General features: G+C 36.5%; 1 protein-coding gene across 2 annotated transcripts in view; it reads left to right on the top strand.

The window, feature by feature from the left end:
• MRE11 (MRE11 double strand break repair nuclease) overlaps positions 1-25,933 on the top strand; it is a 64,874-nt gene that overhangs the window by 653 nt on the left and 38,288 nt on the right. Inside the window, exons 2-10 of one of the 2 annotated variants that reach the window (XM_027087798.1) lie at positions 186-303; positions 2,831-2,963; positions 7,909-8,069; positions 14,849-14,936; positions 16,258-16,399; positions 19,044-19,158; positions 23,122-23,307; positions 23,795-23,966; positions 25,575-25,655. In XM_027087798.1, the coding sequence (XP_026943599.1) occupies positions 284-303; positions 2,831-2,963; positions 7,909-8,069; positions 14,849-14,936; positions 16,258-16,399; positions 19,044-19,158; positions 23,122-23,307; positions 23,795-23,966; positions 25,575-25,655 (1,098 nt within the window). In that variant the 5' untranslated portion in view covers positions 186-283. The remainder of the gene's footprint in view (positions 1-185; positions 304-2,830; positions 2,964-7,908; positions 8,070-14,848; positions 14,937-16,257; positions 16,400-19,043; positions 19,159-23,121; positions 23,308-23,794; positions 23,967-25,574; positions 25,656-25,933) is intronic. The other variant, XM_027087799.1, reaches the window with a different exon arrangement.

Genomic DNA, 25,933 nt, shown 5'->3' with positions numbered 1-25,933 from the left:
GGAAACAGGAGAGGAGCGTAATCATAATGGTGTAAGTAGAGTGTCACTGGAGATATGTTTTTCTGTTTTGTTTTGTAAGCTCTGAAAATAAAAGTATAGTAGGTGCTTAATTGAAAATGAGACACTTCCAAAATTGCCAGTCTGCTTTTTAAAAATGTGTTTTAAATAATATAATTTTGTTTTAGAATTTGGAATCGAGTGAGTTTTCTGACGTGTTTGAGCACAGGACCCAGGGGTACTTCGAGAGAGAAGTGGTCCTGGAGGAGCTGGACTGATCATAGAAATGAGTCCTGCAGATGCTCTGTAAGCACCTGTCTTCCGAAGTCGTCTTTGTTGCTTTGGGTTTCTACAGTCTATCAACTATGATCACCATAAAAGAAAACTTATTTAATAAATTATGAGTAAATAAAGACCTTGCCTCTGAATACAAGTGTTAGTCATCAAAATGAATATTTGGAATGGTTAACATTTCATGCTATATGCTTATTAACTAAAGATAATATGCAGCTATAGATTGGGGTTTTGCAGTAGGTTGGCATATTGCTATATAAGTTTATGTTCTTATGTTTTGTCTTAAACTATTGAAGCTATAAATATGCTTGAACTAAGTCTTACTAGCTAATGCAAGTCTTTTTTTTTTCTTAATTTAGTTTTGGCTGCGTTGGGTCTTCATTGTTGCGGCGGGCTTTCTCTACCTGCGGCGAGCGGGGTTGCGGTGTGCAGGCTTCTCATTGCGGTGGCTTCTCTTATTGCAGAGCTCGGGGCTCTAGGCGCACGGGCTTAGTTGCTCCGCAGCATGTGGGACCTTCCCGGACCAGGGATCAAACCCGTGTCCCCTGCATTGGCAGGGGGATTCTTAATCACTGAGCCACCAGGGAGGTCCTGCTGCAAGTCTTTTAAAGCAGATTTTTAAAGAAGTAAATTGCTTTAGTACTGAATAAATTGCAAATGAATCTGACTAAAATGAAAATAAATAAAAGGACTAGAAAAAGTTATGTGGAAAAAGCTTCAAACTTGGAATATTTCACCCTTGTTTTAATTTCTTTTTATCTATCTGTCTGTCTATCTGTCTATCTATCTATCTAATCTATCTAGGCTGCACTGGGTCTTCGTGGCAGCGCGCCGGGTCTTCCTTGCAGTGCACGGGCTTCTCTAGTTGCGGGCTCTAGAGCGCGTGGGTTTAGTAGTTCCGGTATGCGGGCTTAGTTGCGGCATGTGAGGTATTAGTTCCCCAACCAGGGATTGAAGCCGGGCCCCCTGCATTGGAAGCGTAGAGTCTTAACGACTGGACTACCAGAGAAGTCCCCTTAATTTCTTAATTAGCATTGTGTAACCTTGGACAAGTTAGCAAGCCTCTAAACTTTGTCTCCATTTCTTCATTTGTATAATTGGATTACAAATGACTCTCAGGGCTTCCCTGATGGTGGCGCAGTGGTTAGGAATCCGCCTGCCAATGCAAGGGACACGGGTTCGAGCCCTGGTTGGGGAAGATCCCACATTTCACCGAGCAACTAAGCCCGTGCGCCACAACTACTGAGCCTGTGCTCTAGAGCCCGTGAGCCACAACTCCTGAGTGCACGTGCCACAACTACTGAAGCCCACGCGCCTACACCCCGTGCTCCGCAACAAGAGAAGCCAACGCAATGAGAAGCCCGTGCACCGCAACAAAGAGTAGTCCCTGCTCTCCGCAACTAGAGAAAGCTGGCGCACAGCAACGAAGACCCAACGTAGACAAAAAAAAAAAAAAAAGACTCTCAGATTAATTCTCATATTTAAGTGAGAGACCTCAAGGGAAAATACCTTACAAATTGCTATGGAAGTCTGGGTAGTAATGTGATCCGAAAGTATTCTGACTTACCTGTATGTATATAGCAATCAGAACTGTTCATATCATTTTGAAGTTTATGAAGAGAAATCTTTTCTGGAAAATTCTCTTATGTATAAAGATTTGAATTTTGGAGATATATATATAAATTTTTTTGAAGTTCGTATGGTTTAGTGAAAACAGCCTGAGTGTTAATAACGGGTTTTAGTTCCATTTCTACCATTTTGTTTCATGATAAATCAGTTAATTTCTCTGTATATAGCTTTCTAGTTTTTCAGAGATAACAATACTTAACCTGTTTACGTGTGGGAGTTGAGATGAGATCAGGGATACCAAAATATTTTAAAGACAATTAAAAGTTATATTAAGTTTAAGAGAGAATTAATAACTATCATATTACTGCTTCACATGAAAGTACTTTTGAATACTACCAAATTTAAATGGCATTGTAAATTAGTTTTGTTACTTGGCTAAAGTCTTTAGTGAAAAACTAACTTTGTATGGAGAGCAAACCTCTTCAGGGGCCTGGATGTAAGTTACTAGTTTATTAGGATAAAAATCTACTTATAAAGTAAGGAGAAGGGCTTTTAAAATTAACCAGTTAATTCTAATTTTCCTGGGAAAATGCAAAGTAGATAAATAGCAAGTTTAGATACTGAGATCAAATCCTCTTGGATTTTTGCTGTAGAACAGAGCAGGAAAACAACCAAGCTTTCAAATTCAGGTTACATATCAGTTTATGAAACTGGTTGTAATGAGGTTATACATTTCTGAAGCAGTTACAGAACCTTTTAAAAATGTGTGTACATTTGTTCTGCTTTGTATTAGTGGTAAGAAAACTGTGACATTAATGGTCTGTTGAATGCTTCAAATTTTTGGACCTCGTTTAGGGCTAGAAAAATGATTTTACGTCATAACTGCTATTATTTTATAGATTTAGGTTTCAGTTTGCTTGAACATCCTTTTAATGAATTATATTGACATGTTTCTTCTTTTTAAATACAGCGATGATGAAAATACATTTAAAATCTTAGTTGCAACAGATATTCATCTGGGATTTATGGAAAAAGATGCCGTCAGAGGAAATGATACGTTTGTAACACTTGATGAAATTTTAAGACTTGCCCAGGAAAATGATGTGAGTTTAGTTTGCATTTTTGCGATTTCTACCAAGTTCCCTTACTCAACTTGCTCTTTTTTTTTTTTTTTTTTTTTTTTTTGCGGTACGCGGGCCTCTCACTGCTGTGGCCTCTCCCGTTGCGGAGCACAGGCTCAGCGGCCATGGCTCACGGGCCCAGCCGCTCCGCGGCATGTGGGATCCTCCCGTACCGGGGCACGAACACGTGTGCCCTGCATCGGCAGGCAGACTCTCAACCACTGCGCCACCAGGGAAGCCCCACTCAACTTGCTCTTTTTCCTTTTAAAGATAGAGGTTTGTTTTATAGGCCCATGTCCTCACACTGCCTGCTTAAATATCTGTATACTGAAAGCCCAAAGCAGAATTTGTGTGCTTTATTCCCTGAATTCAAGTAGGAGCTACTTTTGTAAATAGTCTGTAAAAATTTACAAATATTTACCGTGTTTACTGAGTGCAGTATCCTGTGGCAGTTTCTATTTGAAATGTAAAGATGACTGTCATAGTTTCTGCTTTCAAAGAACATGCAGCAAGCAAGTCAGTATGTGAGATACGATAAATGTCAAAGATGCTCAGATGCAAGAGCCGTAAGAGTATAAACAGCATTTCCTGGGAGTTTGGAGGTAGAAGAGATCACATTTAGATGAGGATAGCAAGATGAGGTGAATGAAGTGGCATTTAACTTGGGCTTAGAAGGATGGTAGGCTTTTAATGAGTGAAGAGCAAAGAGAGTGTACACCTCCCATGAAGCAGTAGGAAGGGCACAGAGGCGAGATGATTGGTCCATTAGGGGTACAGCAGCTGTTTGGCTCACTGGTAGGTCGCGAGTTAGAAAGCGCGCTGAAAGACTAGAAATGTGGTTTGAGCTGCATCAAGAGCTTCAAATACCAGATTGAGGAGTTTGTACCCCGTTTAACAGAAAGTCTTCTGCCAACAGAGTACAGCATGAAGGCAAGATAAGTTGGAGGCTTTTTAAAAGTGGTGCCATGGGATGGAAAAGAGGAAATGAATGCAGGAGATAAAGAGAGGATTTGGATACTTTGATTGGTTAGTCAGTCGTAGGGGGTGGGGATGAGGGAGAAAGGGATGACGGTGACTCTGGAGTGTATTATGTTTGGGTGGATGGTGGTACCAATAATAGAAATAGGTTTTAAATAAGGAAGATTTCTTCCTTATTTTCATACTTCCTTATAACATCCTTCCTAATGTGGGAAGGTGATGAATTCTGATTGAGACCATTTGAGTTGGAGATTCCAATAGGACATTCAAGGAAACATTCCAGCAGACAGTTGAAATGTCCATCTCGAGCCCAAAAGACAGCTGGGGAATAAACATAAATTCTGGGGACTTGCAAACTTCAACCTTGACTTTTCCTCAGAGTTCTCTTCAGTTTTTCTGCAAGTCCTTTGGTTCTTATTCCCAAATGGATACAAGTGGAACCTCTCTACTATTTTCTACCTTCATGTCTGTAAACTTAGTCCAAAACTTGTCATATTTTGCTGGACTGCAGTAGCTCCCCTTAGGTTTTTTTACTTCCATTCTTTCCTCCTACAGTATTCAGCATAGCAGCCAAAGTGAACTTCCAAAAACCATGTCAGATCATGTCACTCTGCTGCTTATAATCTAAGTGGCCTTCCACTGAATCTAGAATAAAAATTAAACTACAAGGTTCAGTGTGATCTGGCCCCTGCCAGGAGACTTCATCTCCTTCCACTCTGCCTGGTTGGTTTGTGCTTCATCCATACAGAGATGTTTGTTCTACTCTGGTACCTCTGCATGTGTGGTTCTCTTCCTGCTCAGAGCACCTTGATCTTGCCAGGGTTGACTTCTCAGTTCTCAATTCAAGTTTTACCTTTTTTGGGGAGGTCTTACCTGATGTTTCAACACTCTTATCACATTACTCATTTATTTTTTTTTATAGCACCATCTGAAATAATTTATTGAATTATTTACGTGTGTATTATCTTCTCCACTAGAAGGTGAACTCCATGAGAATGAAAAATCTTTTTTGTTTGCTCATGTGTATCCTAGTACCTAGAAAGGATCTGGCAAGCAGTAGGTACTCTTTTTTTTTTTTTTTTTTTTTTGCGGTACGCGGGCCTCTCACTGTTGCGGCCTCTCCCGTTGCGGAGCACAGGCTCCGGACGCGCAGGCTCAGCGGCCATGGTTCACGGGCCCAGCCGCTCCGCGGCATGTGGGATCATCACGGACCGGGGCACGAACCCGCGTCCCCTGCATTGGCAGGCGGACTCTCCACCACTGAGCCACCAGGGCAGTCCAGTAAGCACTCTTATAAATGTGTCTCCTTTTACCCTGAGGGCAGAGAAATTTGGAGTCAAAGAATGTCTGTTCCCTGCCAGAGAATCCTCTGTCCTTTCTTTTCCAACTCTTAGGTGCTGAAGTATTTCTTTCCCTGAGCACGAGCTTTTTTTTTTTTTTTCTTTACCTTGTCCTTTCCTTCCCTTGCATTTCCTCCTGTTTCCCCTCCCTGCATCCTTTAATCTTAACTGCCCCCTCCCACCTACAGCCCCATACTGGTACTTCCAAATGCATGTTTACTTCCCCCCATCATTTGTGTTTATTATTTCTTCTTATTGAAGTCTAAGTTCTTCCCGATTTTTAAGTCCTCTATTTTGTGGGTCTGTGCCATCTAACCAGCCTTATTTCTACTCTCTAGTTCTTTGGAATCTTTTTTTTTTTTTAACTTTTATGTTGAAACAATATCAATCTTACATAAACATTACAAGAATAGTACAAATAATTCCTTACCCTTCACCGAGATTTTCCTACACTTTACTACATTTGATTTATCCTCTCTCTTCATAAACAGACACACACACTTTTTCTGAACCATTTGAGAGTAAATTACATATGTAACCACAGTGCACTTATCAAAACCAGGGAGTTATGTTGATTCAGTACGATCATGTAATTCTAAGATGCCAGTTGTCTCGACAAAGTCTGTCATAGCAGTTTGGGGGCAGGTCAGTGGTGTCCAGTTGCCAATCCAGGATTACATTTTGCATTTAGTTGTCACGTCTCTTTAGTCTCTTGTAATCTGGGATGTTTCCTCTGTCTGCCTTGTCTTTCATGAACCTGACATTTTTGAAGAGTCCAGGGTAGTTACTTTTGCAGAATATTCCTCAGTTGGAGATGTCTGACGTTTCCTCATGAGTAGATTCACTTTGGGCAGAAATACCAGAGAAGCAAGTTGTGTTCTCAGTGATCCCTGGAGTCACAAACCAGTTTTTAAAAATATTAAAAAAATTTTTTTGTTGTTTGTGGTAAAATACACATACCATAAAACTTACCATCCTAACCATTTTTAAGGGTACAGTTGAGTAGTGTTAAGCACATTTGCATGGTTGAGTGACCAACCTCCAGAACTCTTTTCGTCTGGTAAAAGTGAAACTATATCATTGAAACAACTATTTCTCTTTCCCCTCCCCTGTAAAAATGTTTGTTTGCTTTGTTGTTTTTTCTATGCCTTGGATTATGATCATTTTCTCCCTTTACTCAAATCATGTTTAGTTTTGAAGACCTGGCTTAAATCCCACATTTTTATTGAAGTCTCTCTGACTGTTGTCAGGGCAGAAATCTTTTCCTTATTTCCTTCTAAGTTCCCTGGCTGGTCTAATAATTAAGTTGACGTACGACAGATTAACAGGGTAAAAATAAATTTCATATGTATGGGAGCCCCACAAAAGTATGAGACTCCTCAGCAGTGAAGTAATTGAGGCTTATCTGCTATCCTGAGCTAAGGAGAAGGGGAAAGGAGTCTGGGGCTTTAAAGGGGAGGAAGGCAATGCACAGGAAGATGAGAGGAGCACATGTTTGGTAAACAGGTGTTTGCCATGCCATGCGATGTCTTTCTGATATCAGAAATTGTCTCTGGTAATAGCTCTCTTCCTGGTACATGCCCCCATCCAGATTCTTTTAGGCAGTTTAGAGAGAGGTAAAAAAGCTTTTCCTGACTCTGCTGGGTCTTAATTGCCTTCAGCTCAAAACAGTCCACATTGCCACAGTGGGTCCATTTTGTGGTGACATATCCTGCTGCCCTCACTACTGTAGCCCATGGCGATCTGTATTGCTGGGTTCTTTTGTATAATTAAGAACTTAATCAACTTTCTTTAAGTAGATTGTACACTTTTGAAAGTGTGTTGGACTTTCTTTCTGTGTGATTTCCCTTCTCTCTGGTTGTTCCTGAATGTTCTTCCTCGAAATCTCATTTATCCTTCATGGTGCAACTCAGATGCCACCATGTTAGCCCATTCTTCCCAGACGTTGTCCTCAGGTGAATTTCCTCCTCTCAGTTGGAATGAATTGTAATGTCATCTCTACTCCTGGTTTGTTTATATATCTGTTCTAGTGCGTGTCAGAGTCTGACTTACGTTTAGATGCTTAGCAGTTTGTCTCTCCCGTTAGATTTTGAACATACTTAGGATAGGGATCGTATTTTATTTATCACACTCAGTATAGGGTATGGCACGCTGTCTGTATTTAATGAGGGCAAGGACATGATATATTTTGTAGATTGCTATTTCCTTAGCTGCCAGTGCCTGTAGGGACTCTAAATAATTGTTGAATGAATCAAGTGAATAATTTGGATTGAATCTGCTATCCCTTCCATAGGTTTTATTAAAGTGCTAAGTTTATGTTTGATTTGGATAACTTTAAAAAAAAGAAGTATGATCACTTTGGGTAGTGTGAATTAGAAACTTGGTGTAGTAATTTGAAGATGGCCTTTTTGAAGGTGGTCTAGGAACCTAAGCTGAAGTCATATTAATAACCAGATTGAAAGGCCCTTTAACTAAACAAAATATGAAGCTTTAAATCTCCACACATAATTGTATCTTTTACAAGATTTTTTTTCTATCTCTTTGCACTATAGTTTTAAAAATTTTATCTATAAAGCATACTAATTTTCATACTATTTTCTGTTGATTAGGTGGATTTCATTTTGTTAGGGGGTGATCTTTTTCATGAAAATAAACCCTCAAGAAAAACAATACATAACTGCCTCGAGTTATTAAGAAAATATTGCATGGGGGATCGTCCTGTACAGTTTGAAATTATCAGCGATCAGTCAGTCAACTTCGGTTTTAGTAAGTAAGTATATTTAAATGCTTAAATGAATGTTTCCTTATGATATTTAATATTACATGTATGTATAATATAATATTTTCTGTATAAGACACATGAACATGGTAATAATTGGCCATTTTACCTTCACTATAAGCTATTTCCTTGGTAAATGTAGTTCTTTGAATTTTCTGTACATTGTTGTATTAAATTCTATTTCCCTAATTAATAGTGAGATGAGTAACTTTCAAATTTTTTTTGTACATTTGGTATCTCTTCTGTTCATATCCTTTGTCCATTTTAAAAATTGGGATATTTTTGTCTTTTCCTGTTGAATTTGCAGGAGTTATTTCTAGATATTAAGCCTTTGCTAGGCATGTATTTTTTCTCAATCAGTGGATTGAGACTTTGTTTACAGGGCCTTTTGATGACAGAAATATTTAATTTTGATGTTCATAGTCAAACACGTTATTTTTTTTCTTTAATATTTGTGCTTTGGGGACTTATTTACAATATCCACCTAGAACCCCATGTCATAAAGGTACTCTGTTTTTTCTTAAACATTGTACAGGATACCACATTGCATTTAGTTGAAATGGTCTCAAAATCTCCTTTCGCCTATGCCAGACTTTTCCAGGCAGACACTGACACTTTTGAAGTGTACTGGTCAGATATTTTGTAGAATGTCTCTCAACTTGGGTTCTTCTCATGATTAGACTAGGGTTATTGGTTTGGGGGAAAGAATACTCTTTATAGGTGAAGTGCCCTTCTCAGTATGTAAGGAGTACATGCTATCAACATGGCCTGCACTGGTGAGGTTAACCTTGGTCACTTGGTTAAGATGGTGTCTTGCAGGTTTCTCCACTGTCAAGTTACTATTTTTCCCTTTCCATATACTGTTTGTTAGAAGAGAGTAGCTAAGTCCAGCCCACACTGAAGAGAGGGTGTTACGTTTCACTTCCTGGAGAGAGCAAAGAGTATCAAAGAATTTATGGGCGTGTTAAAACCACTACAGTAATTAGTAAATATTTTAGGGGAGGCTATGCAACTATTCTGTTTCTCTTTAAAGTTTGTCCAATCATTTTAGCATTCGTCAGTGGCTCTTGCCTACAGCAGTTTTAACTGTGGTGTCCTAATGGTGATTTTCTAAACATTTGCCACATACTTTCCGCATTTATTAATTGGAATAGTTCTGTAAAGATTTGTCCCTTGTCCCCCATTTGTTTATTTATTCAGTCGTCTACATCAACAGGAATTTATTCAATTGTTTATATAAGTATGAACTCATTTTTTTTCCTTTGGATTGTAATTTAATACTATTATAATCTATTTTGTTGCTCAAATAAATTGTTCCAGCTTTAGCCTTCGGGCACTCTTTCAGACCACCTCTTGGGTCCTTTCAACATGGCGTCATCTTTTCTCCCCCCTTTTTGGCTCTGTAAGATGCTCCAGGCTAATTTTGTATTTTCTTTTCCCTAGCTTTTTAGACTCATCCATTTCTTCAAGGAGTCTTGGTTCCTTTTGGAAGCTAGAATCTGGATGCTAGGCATGCACATGGCTATTGTCTTGTCACTGCTTCTAGGCTCTCTCAGTGCACAGAGCTTAAATACACACACACACACACACACACACACACACACACACACACACACGTATACATGGAAATATGGAAAAAAATATATATATATATATAAAGTAACCCCTGAAAACAGACATAGCTATATTTATTTCTTACCTATTTGTATATATATATTTTAAAAATGAGTTTATATTGGGAGGTAAATTTTTGGGGATTTTTTTATGTAAGAAAATGGCTATTTTTAACTTCGGATTGATAATTTGGCTGAGGATAGAATTGGATTTTAAAAGATTCTTGTAATTTTTAACATATGTCCTTGTTTTTAAGAATTCTGATCAGTCTTTACCCGTCTTCTATTCAAATCTAAAACTTTATTATTTTTAAACTGCTTCACCCACCCCATAGATGTGTTTACCTATTTCTTTGCTTACTATTGCTGTTTCTTATGTTTCATTCCTTTTGTCTAGATTCAGTTTCCTTTCCGAAGTACAGTTTTTAGTAGTTTTTCACTGCCTGTCAGTAAACTTTTATTTTTTGGTGCTTTTGAGGAGTCTTGCTATCATTTTAGTTGCTGGAAAAGCAGTATAACATAGTGCTTAAAAGCATGGATTCTGATATAAGACTGTCTGAGGTCAAATCCTGGATCTGCCCTACCTTAGTTTCATTATTATAAGATGGGAAAAGAATAGTGCTAATCTTACAGAAATGTTGTTAGGAGTAGTTGAGTTAATAAGAAAATTGCTTAGAATAGTAGCTGGCATAAAGAAAACACTCAGGTAACAATTAAGTTTTTCTCATTGCCCTTAGCATTTTGCAGTCTTACTGTGACATATTTAGTTGTGGATTTAGTTCTATTTATCCTGTTTGGGCTACATGCGTTTCAAACTAAGAAGTTTTTTTGCAGCAATTTTGGAAAATTCTTATCCAGTATGTTTTCTGTTTCCTATTCTTTTTCTTCCTGAAAATTATTTATATTTTACCCACTTTTTAATATTCCCTATAACTTTATCTCTTTGTACTATATTTTGGATAATTTTCCCTATGGTTTACTAGTTCATGTAAAAAATAGACCAAAAAAAAAAAAAAAAGATAGGGAAACTCTGAGAAAAGAAGACTACTAAGTAGTGACTAGCTCAATTCAATCCCTATCAAAATTCCAATGGCATTTTTCACAAAAATAGAACAACCAACAGGTACATGAAAAGGTGCTCAACATCACTAATCATCAGGGAAATGCATATCAAAACCACAATGAGATATCAACTCACACCTGTTAGGATGTCTGTCATCAAAAAGATAAGGGAGAACAAGTGTTGGAGAGGGTGTGGAGAAAAGGGAACCCTTGTGCACTGTTGGCGGGAATGTAAATTTGTGCAGCCACTATGGAGAACACTGTGGAGGTTCCCCCCCAAATTAAAGATAGAATTATTACGTGATCCAGCAATCCTACCTCTGGGTGTATATCCAAAGGAAGTGAAAATGGGATCTCAAAGAGATAATCTGCACTCCCACATTCATTGCAGCATTATTCACAGTGGCCAAGATATGGCAACAACAGAAGTGTCCATCAGTGGAAGAAGGGATAAAGTTGTGATATATGTGTGTGTGTGTGTGTGTGTGTGTGTGTGTGTGTGTGTGTGTGTGTGTGTGCAGATATCTGCACACACACACAGCCGTGTATATATATATATATTCAGCCATGAGAAAGGACATCCTTTCATTTGAGACAACATGGATGGACCTTGAGGGCTTATGCTAAGTAAAATAAGTCAGACAAAGAGACAAATACTGTGTGATATCACTTATACAGTATATGGAATCTGAAAAAGCTGAACTCATATAAATGGAGACTAGAATGGTGGTTACCAGGAGCAGGGAGTTGGGGGAAAGGGGAGATGTTGATCAAAAAAATATATAATTTTCAGTTTAAAAATGAATAAGTTCTCAGGATCTAATGTACAGCATAGTGGTTATAGTTAGTAATATTGTATTTTATACTTGAAAGTTTCTAAGAGAGTAGATCTTAAATATTCTCATTACGAAAAAGAAATGGCAGTTATGTGACATGATGCAGCTGTTAAGCTAGGTGTGTGTGAAGCTTAAAGTGGTGAGTAAGCTATAGTGGTTATCATTTTGCAAAATATGAGTGTATCAAGTCAACACATTGTATACCTTAAAGTTATACAATGTTACATGTCAATTATATCACAATAAAGCTGGAAAAAAGAAAGTATATTATAATGCTACAATAATTTAAAAAGTGGTGTGACTCATGAATTGATAGGCAGATAAGTGGAAGAGTATAGAAATTCCAGAAATAGCCACAATACATGTGGGAATTTAGTATTTGATAAAGGTGGTATCTCATATCTCCACAAAAAATATAGCTTATTCAATAAAAGAACTAGAAGAAACTGTTAGACATTTTAAAAAAAGATCTGGATGTGAAAAAGACTTTTCTAAGTGTTAACACAAACCCAGAATCCATAAAAAAAAGATGGATATGTCTGTCCTTGTAAAAGTAAATTTCTGCATGGCAAGAGCCTCCCAAAGCGAAGTCAAAAGTCTGGGTTCAACCAGGAAGAATATTTGCAACTCATGGCAAATTACGGTCTAATTTTCCCAATAGTTAATAGTTAAGTAGTTCTTTCAAGTCAATTAAAAAAAAATCCATGACTTAATAAAAAATAGGTAAAGAATATGGACATAGTTCATAGAAAAGGAAATAAAGTAGCATTTTAACATATTAAAAGAATATGAAAGATGCAAAATGAAGTATACTGATATATTTTTCTCCTATAAGATTGATACAGATCAGTAATTCTTAGTCCTGGGTGCACATTATCATTACCTAAGAATCTTAAAAAATACTGATGCGCAGTCTCCAGGTCATTTAATCTCTCTGAGAGTGTCTTGGACATTGGTGGATCTTCAAAGATTCCTAGAAAATTCTAACATGCAGCTAGGGTTTAGAACCACTGGCATAGATTGAAAAAGCTTGATAATGTATTGGGTTGGCCAAAAAGTGCCTTCGGTTTTTAAGTAAAAATAAAAGACACATTTTTCATTTTCACCAAGAACTTTATTGAACAATGTGTTCACCCTTTTGTTCCACTACCTTCTGCCGTTTTTCAGGCAACTTCATAATTCCATCTTCCCAAAACTTTTATCTTTTTGAGCAAAGAACTGTTCCAGGTGCCTTTCGCAGTCTCCAGGGAATTGAAATTTTTTCCATTAAGAGAATTTTGTAAAGATCTAAATAAATGGAAATCCAAATGTGCAATGTCTGGTGAATATGGCAGATGAATCAGAACTTCCAGCCAAGCTGTAACAGTTTTTGCCTGGTCATCAAAGCAACATGCAATCTTGTGTTATCCTGATGGAAGAGTATGCGTTTTCTCTTGACTAATTCTGGATGCTTTTCGTCCAGTGCTGCTTTCAGTTGGTCCAGTTGGGAGTAGTACTTGCTGGAATTAATCGTTTGGTTTTCCAGAAGGAGCTCATAATAGAGGACTCCCTTCCAATCCCACCATACACACAACATCACCTTTGGATGAAGACCGGCCTTTGGTTTGGTTGGTGGTGGTTCATTTCGCTTGCCCCACAAATTCTTCCCTACCACGTTATTGTACATATCCACTTGTCATTACCCGTCACAATTTGTTTTAAAAATGGAACTTTTCATTACATTTAAGTAGAGAATCACATGCGGAAATACAGTCAAGAAGGTTTTTTTCGCTTAACTTATGTGGAACCCAAACATCAAAGCGATGAACATAACCAAGCTGGTGCAAATGATTTTCAATGCTTGTTTTGGATATTTTGAGTATGTCGGCTATCTCCCACGTGGTATAACGTTGATTATTCCCAGTTAATGTCTCTATTTAATCGCTCTCAACTTCAACTGGTCTGCCTGACCAGGGAGCATCGTCCAGTGAGAAATCTCCAGCACGAAACATCTCAAACCACTTTTGACATGTTCGATCAGTCACAGCACCTTCTCCACACACTGCACAAATCTTTTTTTTGCATTTCGGTTGCGTTTTTACCTTTCTTGAAATAATAAAGCATAACATGCCAAAAATGTTGCTTTTTTCCTTCCATCTTCAGTATTAAAATGACTACACAAACCTTCACCAATTTTCATAAGTCTTTTTTTTTAAATGCCCGCTGATATGACAGCTGTCACATACAATCTAACAAAATTGTTTCAAATGGAGTTAAAGACAACTATGCGCTACTAGAGCCATCTTAGGGAAAAAACTGAATGAACCTTTTGGCCCACCCAGTATCTTGGTGGAGTAGGGGGAATTAGTCTCATGGACTGCCATTGTACTATGAGTAAATCATACAACCTCTGTGGAGGGAAATTGGCAGTAGTTATCAAATTTACAGATGCACGTGTTCCTTTTGAGCTGACAGTTTCCTTCTAGATACTTTCCTATACTCTCGCAAGGGCAACTTTCTACAAGATTACTCACTGTAACAATATTTGTAAAACAAAAGGCTGGAAATAGTCTAAATGTCCATTGATAGGTAACTACTTAAACACATTATAATAATGCATGCAGTGTCCAGCTAAAAAAATCACAAGGAAGCTCTTTATGTACTGATATGGAATGATTTATAAAGTATGTAAAGTGATAAAGGCAGGCGGCAGAAATCTATATTGTGCTACCATTTGTTTAAGAAGGAAGATGTATTTATTTGCTTTACAGGTATAAGATATTTTTGCACAGATACACTAGAAATTCCTAATGTTATTTGCCTCTGAGAAGAGAACCTTGGTGACTAGGGGCAAGAGTGGGTGGGAAACTTTAAGTCATCCAAGTAGTAAGTGATAGAGCTGGAGTTTTTAATCTAGGTCTTTTGGATTCCAGAGTAGATGTATTTCCCCTCCCGCTTCTACAAATAAAAACCTTTTATAAAGGCTTTCAAAATTTTGAAAGCCTATTTCCTATTAATCAGACATTCAAATCTCTCATACAATTCATAAGCATCATATATTTGTATGGTTTTCTTTTAAAGTGTAGTACTTTGAGAACTTTTGAAACTTGAATTGAAATGAACTGCTGCCTAGGATTTTATCTTTTTAAATCTCCAAACTAGTGGTCATTTGCCAGCTTAGATCATCCAGTTTACCTATAACTGTATTAATTTTTTGGAGGAGGATAACGGGGAAACAGCTTTTGTCTCTTACAGAAACTTTTCTTTCTTTTCTTTTAAGGTTTCCATGGGTGAACTACGAAGATAGCAATCTCAACATTTCAATTCCTGTATTTAGTATTCATGGCAATCATGATGATCCTACGGGGGTAATTATTGGGTTCTTAGTTTGTTGAAATTTTAGAAACGATCAGTTTAGTTTGTCTTTGGAAAGCATTCTTTCACTTCTTCCCAGCAATTTGTAGTCAAATTGAGTCAGAAGTTCAAATTGACTTTTTATCATTCATAGAAGCTTTTATACTGCTTTTTTGATAATTTTTAAAAATCTGGAATAATAAATGGCATGTGACATACACATTTATTTCATAAGTGCCAAGGTTAACAATAAGTAACCAGGAGGAGGAATAAACACCTAACATTTGTATAATGCTTTACAGTTTACCAAGGGCTTTTGTATCTCTTATCACATAAATCTCACCTGTAGGAAATGAGGGTTTCCTGAACAGTTTTAAATCTAAATTAGAACATCTTATTTTCTGTTTGATATGAAAGTACAGACTGTCCCTAGTTTATGAGGGTTCGACCTTAGATTTTTCAACTCTACAGTAGTGCGAAATGGATATACATTCAGTAGAAGTTGCACTTTGAAGTTTGAATTTTGAATATCTTTTTTGGGCTAACGATACGTGGGAAGATACTTTCATGTGATGCTGGGCAAAGGCAGCGAGGCACAGCTCCCGATCAGCCACAAGGTCACGAGGGTAAACAGCTGCTACACTTACAGCCATTCTGTACTCATACAGCCATTCTGTTTTTCACTTACAGTACATTATTCAGTATATTACACAAGATACTCCATACTTTATTGTGAAAGTATTTATACCTTTGCCCAACTGTAGGCTAATGTACGTGTTCTGCGCATGTTTAAAGTAAGCTAGGCTAAGCTATCATTTTCGGTAGGTTAGGTGCTTTAACTGCATTTTTGACTTAACGGTATTTTCAGTTCACGATGGATTTATTGAGACCTAAACCCATTGTAGGTCGAGGAAGATCTTTAATAATAGGGCTCCTAAAATAATCTCAAAATACCTTTTTGTTTTATCTGGTCATTAATGTATTATAAATCACTACTTAGCTAGTCTTTTTTTTCTCACCTCTTAAGAGGTCTGCTTAATATGACAAGGCACTGATTTCATGGCTGTTTGTTATTTTTTAGTGGACAAGACATCATAAGTTTTGATGAAATGTTAACTTTGCATTTAGCATGTGATTCCAGTCGTAGTGGGTCACTTGTAATAGAAAAATGATAGAGAATACTTTTACTATTGTAATTTTGTTTTGAGAAGACATTATCCTAATCTAGGTTTTTGTAACTACTATATAAAATATACTTTTAATAAGTAATAATATGATATGCAGATTACTTATTTTTAGATATACATTTATATTATTTGAAAATACTGTCCATAGGCAGACTCACTCTGCGCCCTGGATATTTTAAGTTGTGCTGGATTTGTAAATCACTTTGGACGTTCAATGTCTGTGGAGAAGATAGATATTAGTCCAGTTTTGCTTCAAAAAGGAAGCACAAAAATTGCTCTATATGGCTTAGGTAAGATGGTTTTATTTTACTATTTATGTCAATAAATGTTTAAGCAGCTAGGAAACCAAATTCTGGAGTTAACTTTGCTGCTGTTTGGGGAAAAGTGAGGCAAATCTAGTTATTCCTTATGGGTGACTTAAAAAAATGATAGAAGGTTTTGGTAGAAATTTTTTAGTATTTTATAAGCACCAATAGTCCTTGATACTTACTTTTAATAGCAGTTTTGGTGAAAAAATATTTTTCCTTTAGTATCTATTTATTGTTTATTTTTTCTTTCTTTTAGACTCAGATAAAAATCCTGAACATTAGCATTTATCGAGTAATTAGAAAAACTGCATTTTGATATCTTGGAAGTCTTTGAAAGTTCTAAAGTTTCACTGCCCAATACAATAATCATGTAGATACTGGGCACTTGAAATGTGGCTAGTCTGAATTGAGATATGCTATAAGTATAAAATACACATCAGAGTTCAAAGACTTAGAAAAAAATGTAAAATACCTTTGGTATTTTGGGTTAAATAAAATATCTTAAAATTAATTTCACCTGTTTCTTTTACTTGTTTTAATATGGCTACTAAAAAATTTAAAATTACATATTTAGCCTGTTTTAGTAGCTCACATGATATTTTTATTAGACAGTGCTAATCTAGAGCTATCATTTACAATGTTCAGAAAATTTCCATTACCAGCTTCACTATCTTCAACTTATTTAGTGTCCAGTAGGTAAAAGCTTGTTTTTGCTAGGCTTTATTCCATATGAATGGAAAACTATTTTTAGAGTGCATTCAAAGGCTATTTTTTGTGTTTTCCTTGGATTAAGTTCAGTTTGATTTGTTTTATGGATGCAATAGTTTTATTGATTTTGTTGTGTATAGAGTATTATAAAAATTATACTTCATGTTAAACCAACCTTAAAGTACCGCAAGAGAAATTGAGAAAAAAATTCACACTGCAGCTTCTACATAGTTTTTATTATTTTTTGAGTGACTAGTATAATAGAAGCCTTAGAAAAATCTTATTTACTTCTTTTCTCTTTGTGTATGTTTTTTAAAGAATAATTATGATGGATGGTTTATTTAAATACTTTCTCTAGGAAGCTTCTCTAGGAAGCTGATAGTCTTTGCCCAATTTTCATAATTTCGCCAACAAGTAGAAAAGCATCGTGGTTATCTATATTTTAGAGATATGGAAAATGTGATCAAAGAATTATGTCTGATTTTGCAAGTGATAGAGCAGGAAGTGGAATATGCTTTTTTTAAAAACTACTAACAGATATTTTAATCACTGTAACGTTAGGGATCATATCTGCAGAAAATGGTTGATCCTCCTACTTTCAGACTAAGGACAGATCCCATTATGCCTCAGTCACTGCCAGAAGCAAACTGCTTCAGTCATCCATTTTCTCCCAAACTCTCATCTCATCCTGTTCTGTTTTCCTTAACTGGACTCTGTCTCTACGCTCCACCCACTCCTCTCACCCCAGCTCTGTATACTCTAGAGCTCTTTTTAGTTAGCAAGTTCCCTCATTTCATCAGTCTCTGAATGCTGCCTGTACTCTCTAACCCTCAGTGAAACTGAGTGGCCCCTGAGGTTACTGTGTCCCACGTAGTTCTCTCGTAGCCTCTTATGGGCTTTAGGGCAGAAGGGGTGGAGGGCAAGTCACTGTTCTCCTTGCTTCCTACTGATACCTCCTTTCCTGCCTGCAAACACCCTTGAAGCTAATTGCCAACTGGCTAAACTGGCTTCTCCATTCCCTCAATTTTCTTACTTGCCTACCTTCCAATTTTGTCAGTGTTCTCAGTGCTTCGACACCCAAGTAGATCAACCTTCTAATGCCCTGGATTTTTTTATGTCTTGGCTTTTTTGTTCCAGTTATATGTTCTGCATGCCACCATCTATTTCATTGGCCACACTAGGAATTCTTTTTAGAAGCTAGACCTCTTCTAGCTCTTATACTTATGTGGTGTTGACCTTTCTTCCCAGCCCTTCCCTAATCACTCCATAAAGTAGCAACCTTGTCCTCCCAGTGATAATCCCCATCTTAGCATCCTGACTTTTTTCCCTTTTATAATATTTAAAATTGCAATTTTCATGTTTAATTGTTTTTGTTGGTCTCCTTCACTAGACTAAGGTGATCCTTTAGGGAATAGGAAGAGTTATTTAAAAGTCATTAAATTATTAAAAAGCACAGTATTTTTATTTAAAAGCGTAATACACATAAGACGATTATTTTTAAATACATTTTTAATCTCATCCCCTGTAATATCTCTTCCCGTGTATTTTACAACGTATATGTTAAATCAAAAGTACATATATACTTAGAATAAATAAAGGGAGAGCGGAAAACAATATTATTAAAAATTTTAATAAGAATTTGAGCATAGAAAACTCAAATTTTTATTCCACATTTTCCAGATCTTGAAAGTATATATGCTTGACCTGGAAAACATTCTTCAAATGCAACTAACTGCTTAGCAGCTGTCAGGCATGAACCTGGAACATGTTCATTCGTAACTAATGATATCACATTTCAAATATCTCTCTAATAGGAAAGTGAAATACTCAGAGAAGCACATAATTTAGAAGCAAAACATATTTGGTTTTTAAAACTGAGTAAGAAACCACTTTTAAAATAATGTAATATCCATTTCAGGATCCATTCCAGACGAAAGGCTCTATCGAATGTTCGTCAACAAAAAAGTGACAATGTTGAGACCAAAAGAAGATGGGAACTCTTGGTTTAACTTATTTGTGATTCATCAGAACAGGTAAAAGTAGTCTCTGAAAATTTTTGAGTCAAGTATTGAGGTTCCCCAAATCTCTGTTTCCAAGCTTACCTATTTCAGTAAAATGCTCCTGATGCTTTGAAAGTTGTCAGTGCAAGATCAGGCAAGACTTTGATATGCATTGTGTGACTGCATCTTGCAATTGTTTTCAGTATATATTCATACTTACAAAGAATATTTCTAGCATATGGATAAGAAGAACCATAAAATGAATAATCCTAAATTCAGAAAGAAGTGGAACATTACCAGTACCCTACCCCATGTCCTTCCCTGATCATACCTTTTTCCTCAAACTCCAGAGGAAGCACTATCTTCAATTTTTATTTCATCTGTCCATAGCTTTTCTTTATTGTTTAATCACATACACATTCATTATGAGTATTTTTTATTTAGTTTTGGTATAACTGGAACACCATACTTTATATTTTGCAGTTGGCTTATTTTCTTCAACATTATGTTACTAAGATTCATCCATTTTGATGCTTAAAAGGGTAATTCATTTTCACTGATGTATACAGTTCAGCTTTCTCTCCTCTTAGTGAGTGTTTTGTGTTATTTCCAGATTTTTGCTTTTTTAAACCTTTTTGTTAGGAACATTCTTAGAGATTTTTCCTGGTACATATATACAAGTGTTTTTCCAGAATATTAAATATAGCTAGATCAACTTTCTTTTGTTAGTAGTTTTAAGAAATTTAATCTGTTGGCAGGGTGTAGGTTTGATTGAAAGGAATAGAGATTTGAAGAAGCAAGATTTATTATGTGATCATTATAGTAAAAAATAGTGTGAGATGGTAACAGTGATAGTAGTGAGAATGATATGTAAGGGACAAAGCTGAGAAGTTATTAAGGAAGAATCTAAAGGGGTTTGGGGCCTGATTATATAATTTATTATTTATTGAACAGATATTTATTGACAGCAGAATACTGTGGTACTTACCCATCACTGGTACTCAGTGAAAGAAAGGCTTTAGGGGGCAGTCTTATGTTGCCTTATGTATATTCTTGAATAAACAGTGTAGTTAAAGGAGGAGCAGTCCAGAGTTTTGATATGTGTGGTCTCCATATAACAAACTGGGAGTTTGTTCCTTCTCTTGCTGAGGGCTTTCCAGCTCTGCTACACTTTGTACTTTCCCAAGGTAGGGATAAGTCAGAAGGAACAATTATCAGCGATTCCAAGCCAGAATGAAAGTTTGGAATGGCAGCATTGGTAAGGGGAATGGGTAGTATAATGTTGGTATGGCTGGTTACTGGTGATGTTAATTATCTTGATCATTCAATTAAGGTGGTGTAGACCAGGTTTCTCCCCTGTAGAGGTCCCATTTTCTACTTTGTAGTTAATATTTGGGGAAAAATACATTGAGACTATGTGAACATCCTGTTTCAACTTAAACTTTTGCCCACAAATTTTAGCATCCATTGGTGGATCTTGTTTCCAGCAATTAATACTGTGGTGTTGTTTCTGATTTTTTTTTCCCCTCATTCTTTTTATAATTATTAATTGAAATTCTTCTGTTAGGAAAATTTGTCCCTTCTCATTTATTTACTTATTCATTCGTTCATTTATTTATGTTACTGTGGACTCAGGGATGTTTATTTAATTCTTTGAGTTATAATCCAATCCTTTAATTTTTTGATATTGTTTTTGTTGCTCAGGTTGTTTCAACTCTGACCATTGGGAGCTTTTTTACATTGGCTTCTATGTCCTTTCAACATGCCCTCTTCCTTTTTGTTTTTTGAGCATGTGCTTAACCTTCACATGAGTGAAGTACCACAAGATGAGTACCACAAGATGCTCCTGGCTCGTCTTGTATTTTTCTCCTCAAGCCCTGGAATCAACCACTTCTCCAAGGAGTCCTAATTGCTTTTATTGGAGAGTGGTATTTTGAAACCCAGATATGGCCACTAAATGTGCTTATTGCTACTGTGGGTCTCTTAGCCCTCATGACTAGAGTTAAAGAAATATATGTATATTCACTAATCCATGCATACATGTCTGTATGTATACATGTGTTAAAAAAAACACAAACAAGCACGAGTTCATACTGATTCGAATCCAGCCCTACAGGATTCATTTTTGTCTTTTCTTATTTGTGACTTCTTTCTCTAACAGTTAGAAACCTTGATTGTATTATCTATGGTATGTTTACTTATTTTTTTCAGTACTGGTTGACATAACAAAGTAATTTCAAAATTGCTGACCCATAGCTCTGTGAGAAACAAATTTGCCAGCTAGGCTACAGTGTTTATATGTTATTTTAGTCCTTAGCCTTACTATATCTAGTCAAAAACACCACTTTCTAAAGTTACTTTGGTCGGTTCCTTTTCCCTTACCCCTTCATTGTGGTTATAATAGTTTTTTTGTAATTCTGTTAGGTTCATTTGTCATCCTCTGCATTCTTAGGTACTTCTTTTGTTACTGTTTTCAGGGTATTATAAAAAAACAGGTTTTCTCATATTAAGTGAGAATTCTTGAGCCTTTTACATTTTACTTTATTTTCCATTTGTTTCTATATGTGGACCATTCTCTTGCAGCAAAAGAAGGTAAACCCTGAGCAATTTTGTCATGCAAAATATTTCCACAAAGATGTTTTGATCAGCTTCTAGGTCACAAATCAGAGTCAGCCCACCAGCATAATCTTCCCTTTACCAGTGCTCCATTAAAGCATAGTTACATCATGTCGTATTTGAGTTATTCTGCATTTCTTCAGTAATTGTGATAGGATCATAACGTTTTTTACATAAAAAATGTTTTTTACATAAATATTCCTAGATACATGAGCTTCTCTGATTTCACTTCCTGCTCTTCCTTGCATTCATTCTGCTTAGCCACGCTGGTCTCCTTGCTGTTCTTGAACTCATGTCAGCACCTCTGCCATCAGCTCATCCCTCTGCCTAGGACTTTCTTCCCATGCACACCTGATCCCTTTTCTAAGTTCTCTGCTCATTTGTCTCCTGTCAGAGATGCCTTCCCTGACCACCCTTTGTATAGTAGCCTCCCTTTTCCATGTAATTTTTCCCTTTATTTTTCTTTATAGCACCTGTCACTACCTGACAAATTATATGTGTGCGCGTGTGTGTGTGTGTGTATGCATAAACATATTGTATTATTGCTAATTTCCCCCACAATGAGCAAGGACTTTGTTCATTGCTATGTCTTCAGTATCTAGAAGAGACCTGGGAAACCTGACACATAGTAGACACACAGTAAATATTTGTTCAATGAATGAATGTCAGTTTGCCTTAAGTGAATGCTGGTTGAAGTATTTGAACACTTTTACTTAAATTCTCAGTGATATAAATCAGTATTAGGGAAAACTTTTTTTTTTTGTCTTCCTCTCTTTGGGTTTTCACATATCTTTTAATAATAGCAGCTAATCTAGGTATAAAATGAGAGTTTGAAAATCATATATTCATACAATATTTTATTTAATATTGAAAACTCTTATCTCTGTGTAAGACTGACATTCTCATTATTTTTATAGTCAGTAAAAGAAACATATTATTAAAAAAAGGATGGAACATATTTAGAGTTTTGACTTTATTTTACAAAGCTTAGACTAAACTCACTTCCCATTTTCTGTACTCTGGTATACACTCAGACCAATTTATAGGTTTTTACCATTTTTAGAGCTCATGCTTTTCTGACTTTCCCATAGGGGGAATTATTCCTCTCTAAAGCCTTTCGTGATCTGCCTCTGTATGTAGAATCGACTGCTTTCTCCTTTGAGGCTTCTACTTGTCTGTGTCCTGCAAGTTTGTAAACCCTTTGAGGGCAGGAATTAGATACTTTCTTTGCATCCCCAATCCCTTGAAAGTTTTTGGCATATAGAAGGGATGTAATAAATCTTTAGTTAATGGAGAAAGAAAGATCTATACAGACTTATTATGAAGTTTTTCTGTATCTCTGGACATTTATAATATTTATTTTTAAAAATCTTGGCATAGGAGTAAACACGGAAGTACTAACTTCATTCCAGAACAGTTTTTGGATGACTTCATTGATCTTGTTATCTGGGGCCATGAACATGAGTGTAAAATAGCTCCAACCAAAAATGAACAACAGCTCTTTTACGTATCACAACCTGGAAGCTCAGTGGTCACTTCTCTTTCCCCAGGAGAAGCTGTAAAGAAGTGAGTAATTATTATAGTTTTTAAATCAATTTAAGAAAAATTTGCTATGATAGTCTAACCATCTCATAGGCTCAAGGTACTGATGATGCTGTTATTTATATGATAGATTTATTCATAAAGATTGATCATTCAATACAGTCTTACTGTTTGCCCAGATTTTAAGCTGTTTTCAACAGGAGAAGATCCCAATGGTATTAATGATTTTGCTGCTCATTAGGCCAATTCAAGGCTAATGTTTTTATTAATTAAATTTTAAGTTAGAGTGCTGTAGGAAAAATGATGTATGAATGGATTTTATTTTGGGGAAGAAGAATGTTTAAGTTTTTTCCTGTGATACAACATTAAGATTAAATTACTAAAAATACTTTTGAAGGGTGTGATTTTATAAATAATTTGTAGAAATTTAGAAATATGATAGTTTTGATGTGCATATTTTCCTGAGGAAGTTTGCAATGTGACTATGCTTTCATTCCTCTCCTCATTTCAGACACGTTGGTTTGCTGCGTATTAAAGGAAGGAAGATGAACATGCAGAAAATTCCTCTCCGCACAGTGCGGCAGTTTTTCATGGAGGATGTCGTTCTGGCTGAGCATCCAGACATTTTTAACCCCGATAATCCTAAAGTAACCCAAGCCATACAAAGCTTCTGCTTGGAGAAGGTAATTCTTGTAGATAAAGGTCAGTGAGATCTGCTTTAGTTGAGAGGTTATTTACCTTGAATGAAATACTTCAGTAGAGTAGAGGGAAGTCATTATATTGTTACGTTCTCGTGAAGCCTGTCAGGCACCACTGTTGTTTTATAAATGAGTTCAGTTGTATCAAATTTTTTTCTTTTCTTTTTTTTTTAATAGGGACTTCCCTGGCAGTCCAGTGGTTAAGACTTTGCCTTCCAGGACAGGGGGAGTGGGTTCGATCCCTGGTCAGGGAGCTGAGATCCCACATACCTGGTGGCCAAAAAACCAAAAACATAGAACAGAAGCGATATTGTAGCAAATTCAATAAAGACTTTAAGGATGGTCCACATCAAAAAACAAAAACAAAAAAAAAACTAACATCTTCCAGAGGGAGGAATGTTATAAATAGAAGAAACTTTGTTTAATGAAGCCCCTCTCCCAGATCCTTTCCTCCTTCTCAAAAACATATACGTAATCTTTTCTCTCTTTTTATCCTAATTTGATAATTTGTTCATTTTATTAATGAAAGCAGGCAGTGGCTTTGATTGGAGAATGGCAGCATGTTATGGTAGATGAGGAGAGCCTTAGCCTCTCTAATAATCTCCATTACGCTAATAATCTCTATCACACATCCCTTTCACCCTGAAATCTCCCTCCACATAAAATCTTAAAATGTGTGCTATGCACCTTGTCACTTCAGTGTAAGTCCCATACCTCCCACCATGCAGATTGCCATCCCTAAACCACTGCAGAAATTCTAGAGCCACTGTGAAGTTGGGTAAATGCATTTAATAATATGGAACTTGACAGCTTAATAACATTAATTACTGACACTTATTCAGTTCTTACGCTGTGTAGGCTCTTCTGCTTTGCGTTTCATTCTTATAAAAATCATGATAATGATAATTATCACTGATATTCATTGGCGGCGTATATATTCTGAACACTGTTGACAACATTTTGCATTTAATCCACTGAATGATGCTATAGGTAGGTAGAGTCTACCATACACATTTTATAGAAAGAAGAGTTGAACCTTAGATAAAATAACTCACCCAGTGTCACAGCTTACTAGCAACATGTAACTCATATAACTGGAAAGTTTAAGAGTTTGCTGGTTTCAGAATGACTAGATCCAGAAACTCAAATTAAGACTGTAGTTTTCTCTGTTTCTGTGTCTAGTTCTGTGCCACCTAGTCTGATGGTTTCTGTCTTAAGCTTCGCTCTAAGGAAGGCATTTTCACGTGGTGGCCCACAGACTTACATTGTCCTTACAGCTGAAAGAATCCTTTTTTCCCAGTAGTTCCAAATAAACCCCTAGCATTGAGTTTCTCTGGACTGAGGTCATGTACTTGTCCCTGAACCCAATCTCTGAGGCCAGGGAGAAGGAAAATGAATGGATTTGTCTTGGCCTAGTCAGGGAGCCTGGGGTCTCTCAGTCTTGGCACAATTGACATTTTACTGGGTAACACTTTGTTGTGGGAGCTTGTTCTGTGCATGGTAGGATTTTTACAAGTCCTCTCTGACCTCAACCACTAGATGCCAGCCGGTAGTACCTCTTCCCCCTAGACATGACAATATCTTTATTTTGAGATTGAAGAAATGCTTGAAAATGCAGAACGGGAACGTCTGGGAAATTCTCGACAGCCAGAGAAGCCTCTTATACGACTGCGAGTAAGTCCTCTTTAGATAAATTCAACTTTATTGATTTTCAGAGGAGAGTGTTGTACAGTTTACATGGATATTTTGGGAAAAGTACCAAAGAGAGTACGTATACTAAAAAGAGCAGTCATCGTTGGTGGAAAAAATAATAAAGCAGCCAGGATTTGATTTAATCATAGTTTCGTTTTGATAGGTTTGGTTTTTTTTTCTCTTTATTTTTCTCTTTTTCTAAGTAGTCTATTGTATTTGATATGTTGGCTGTGCTCTCTGACTTCGTTTACTGTTCCCTT

Source organism: Aethalodelphis obliquidens, unplaced genomic scaffold (genome assembly GCF_003676395.1).
Source record: "Aethalodelphis obliquidens isolate GAN/ISIS:26980383/991018 unplaced genomic scaffold, ASM367639v1 scaffold60, whole genome shotgun sequence".
Lineage (NCBI taxonomy): Eukaryota > Metazoa > Chordata > Mammalia > Artiodactyla > Delphinidae > Aethalodelphis > Aethalodelphis obliquidens.
Note: the sequence above shows the minus strand (reverse complement) of the source record. Positions and strands in the feature narration are given on the sequence as shown.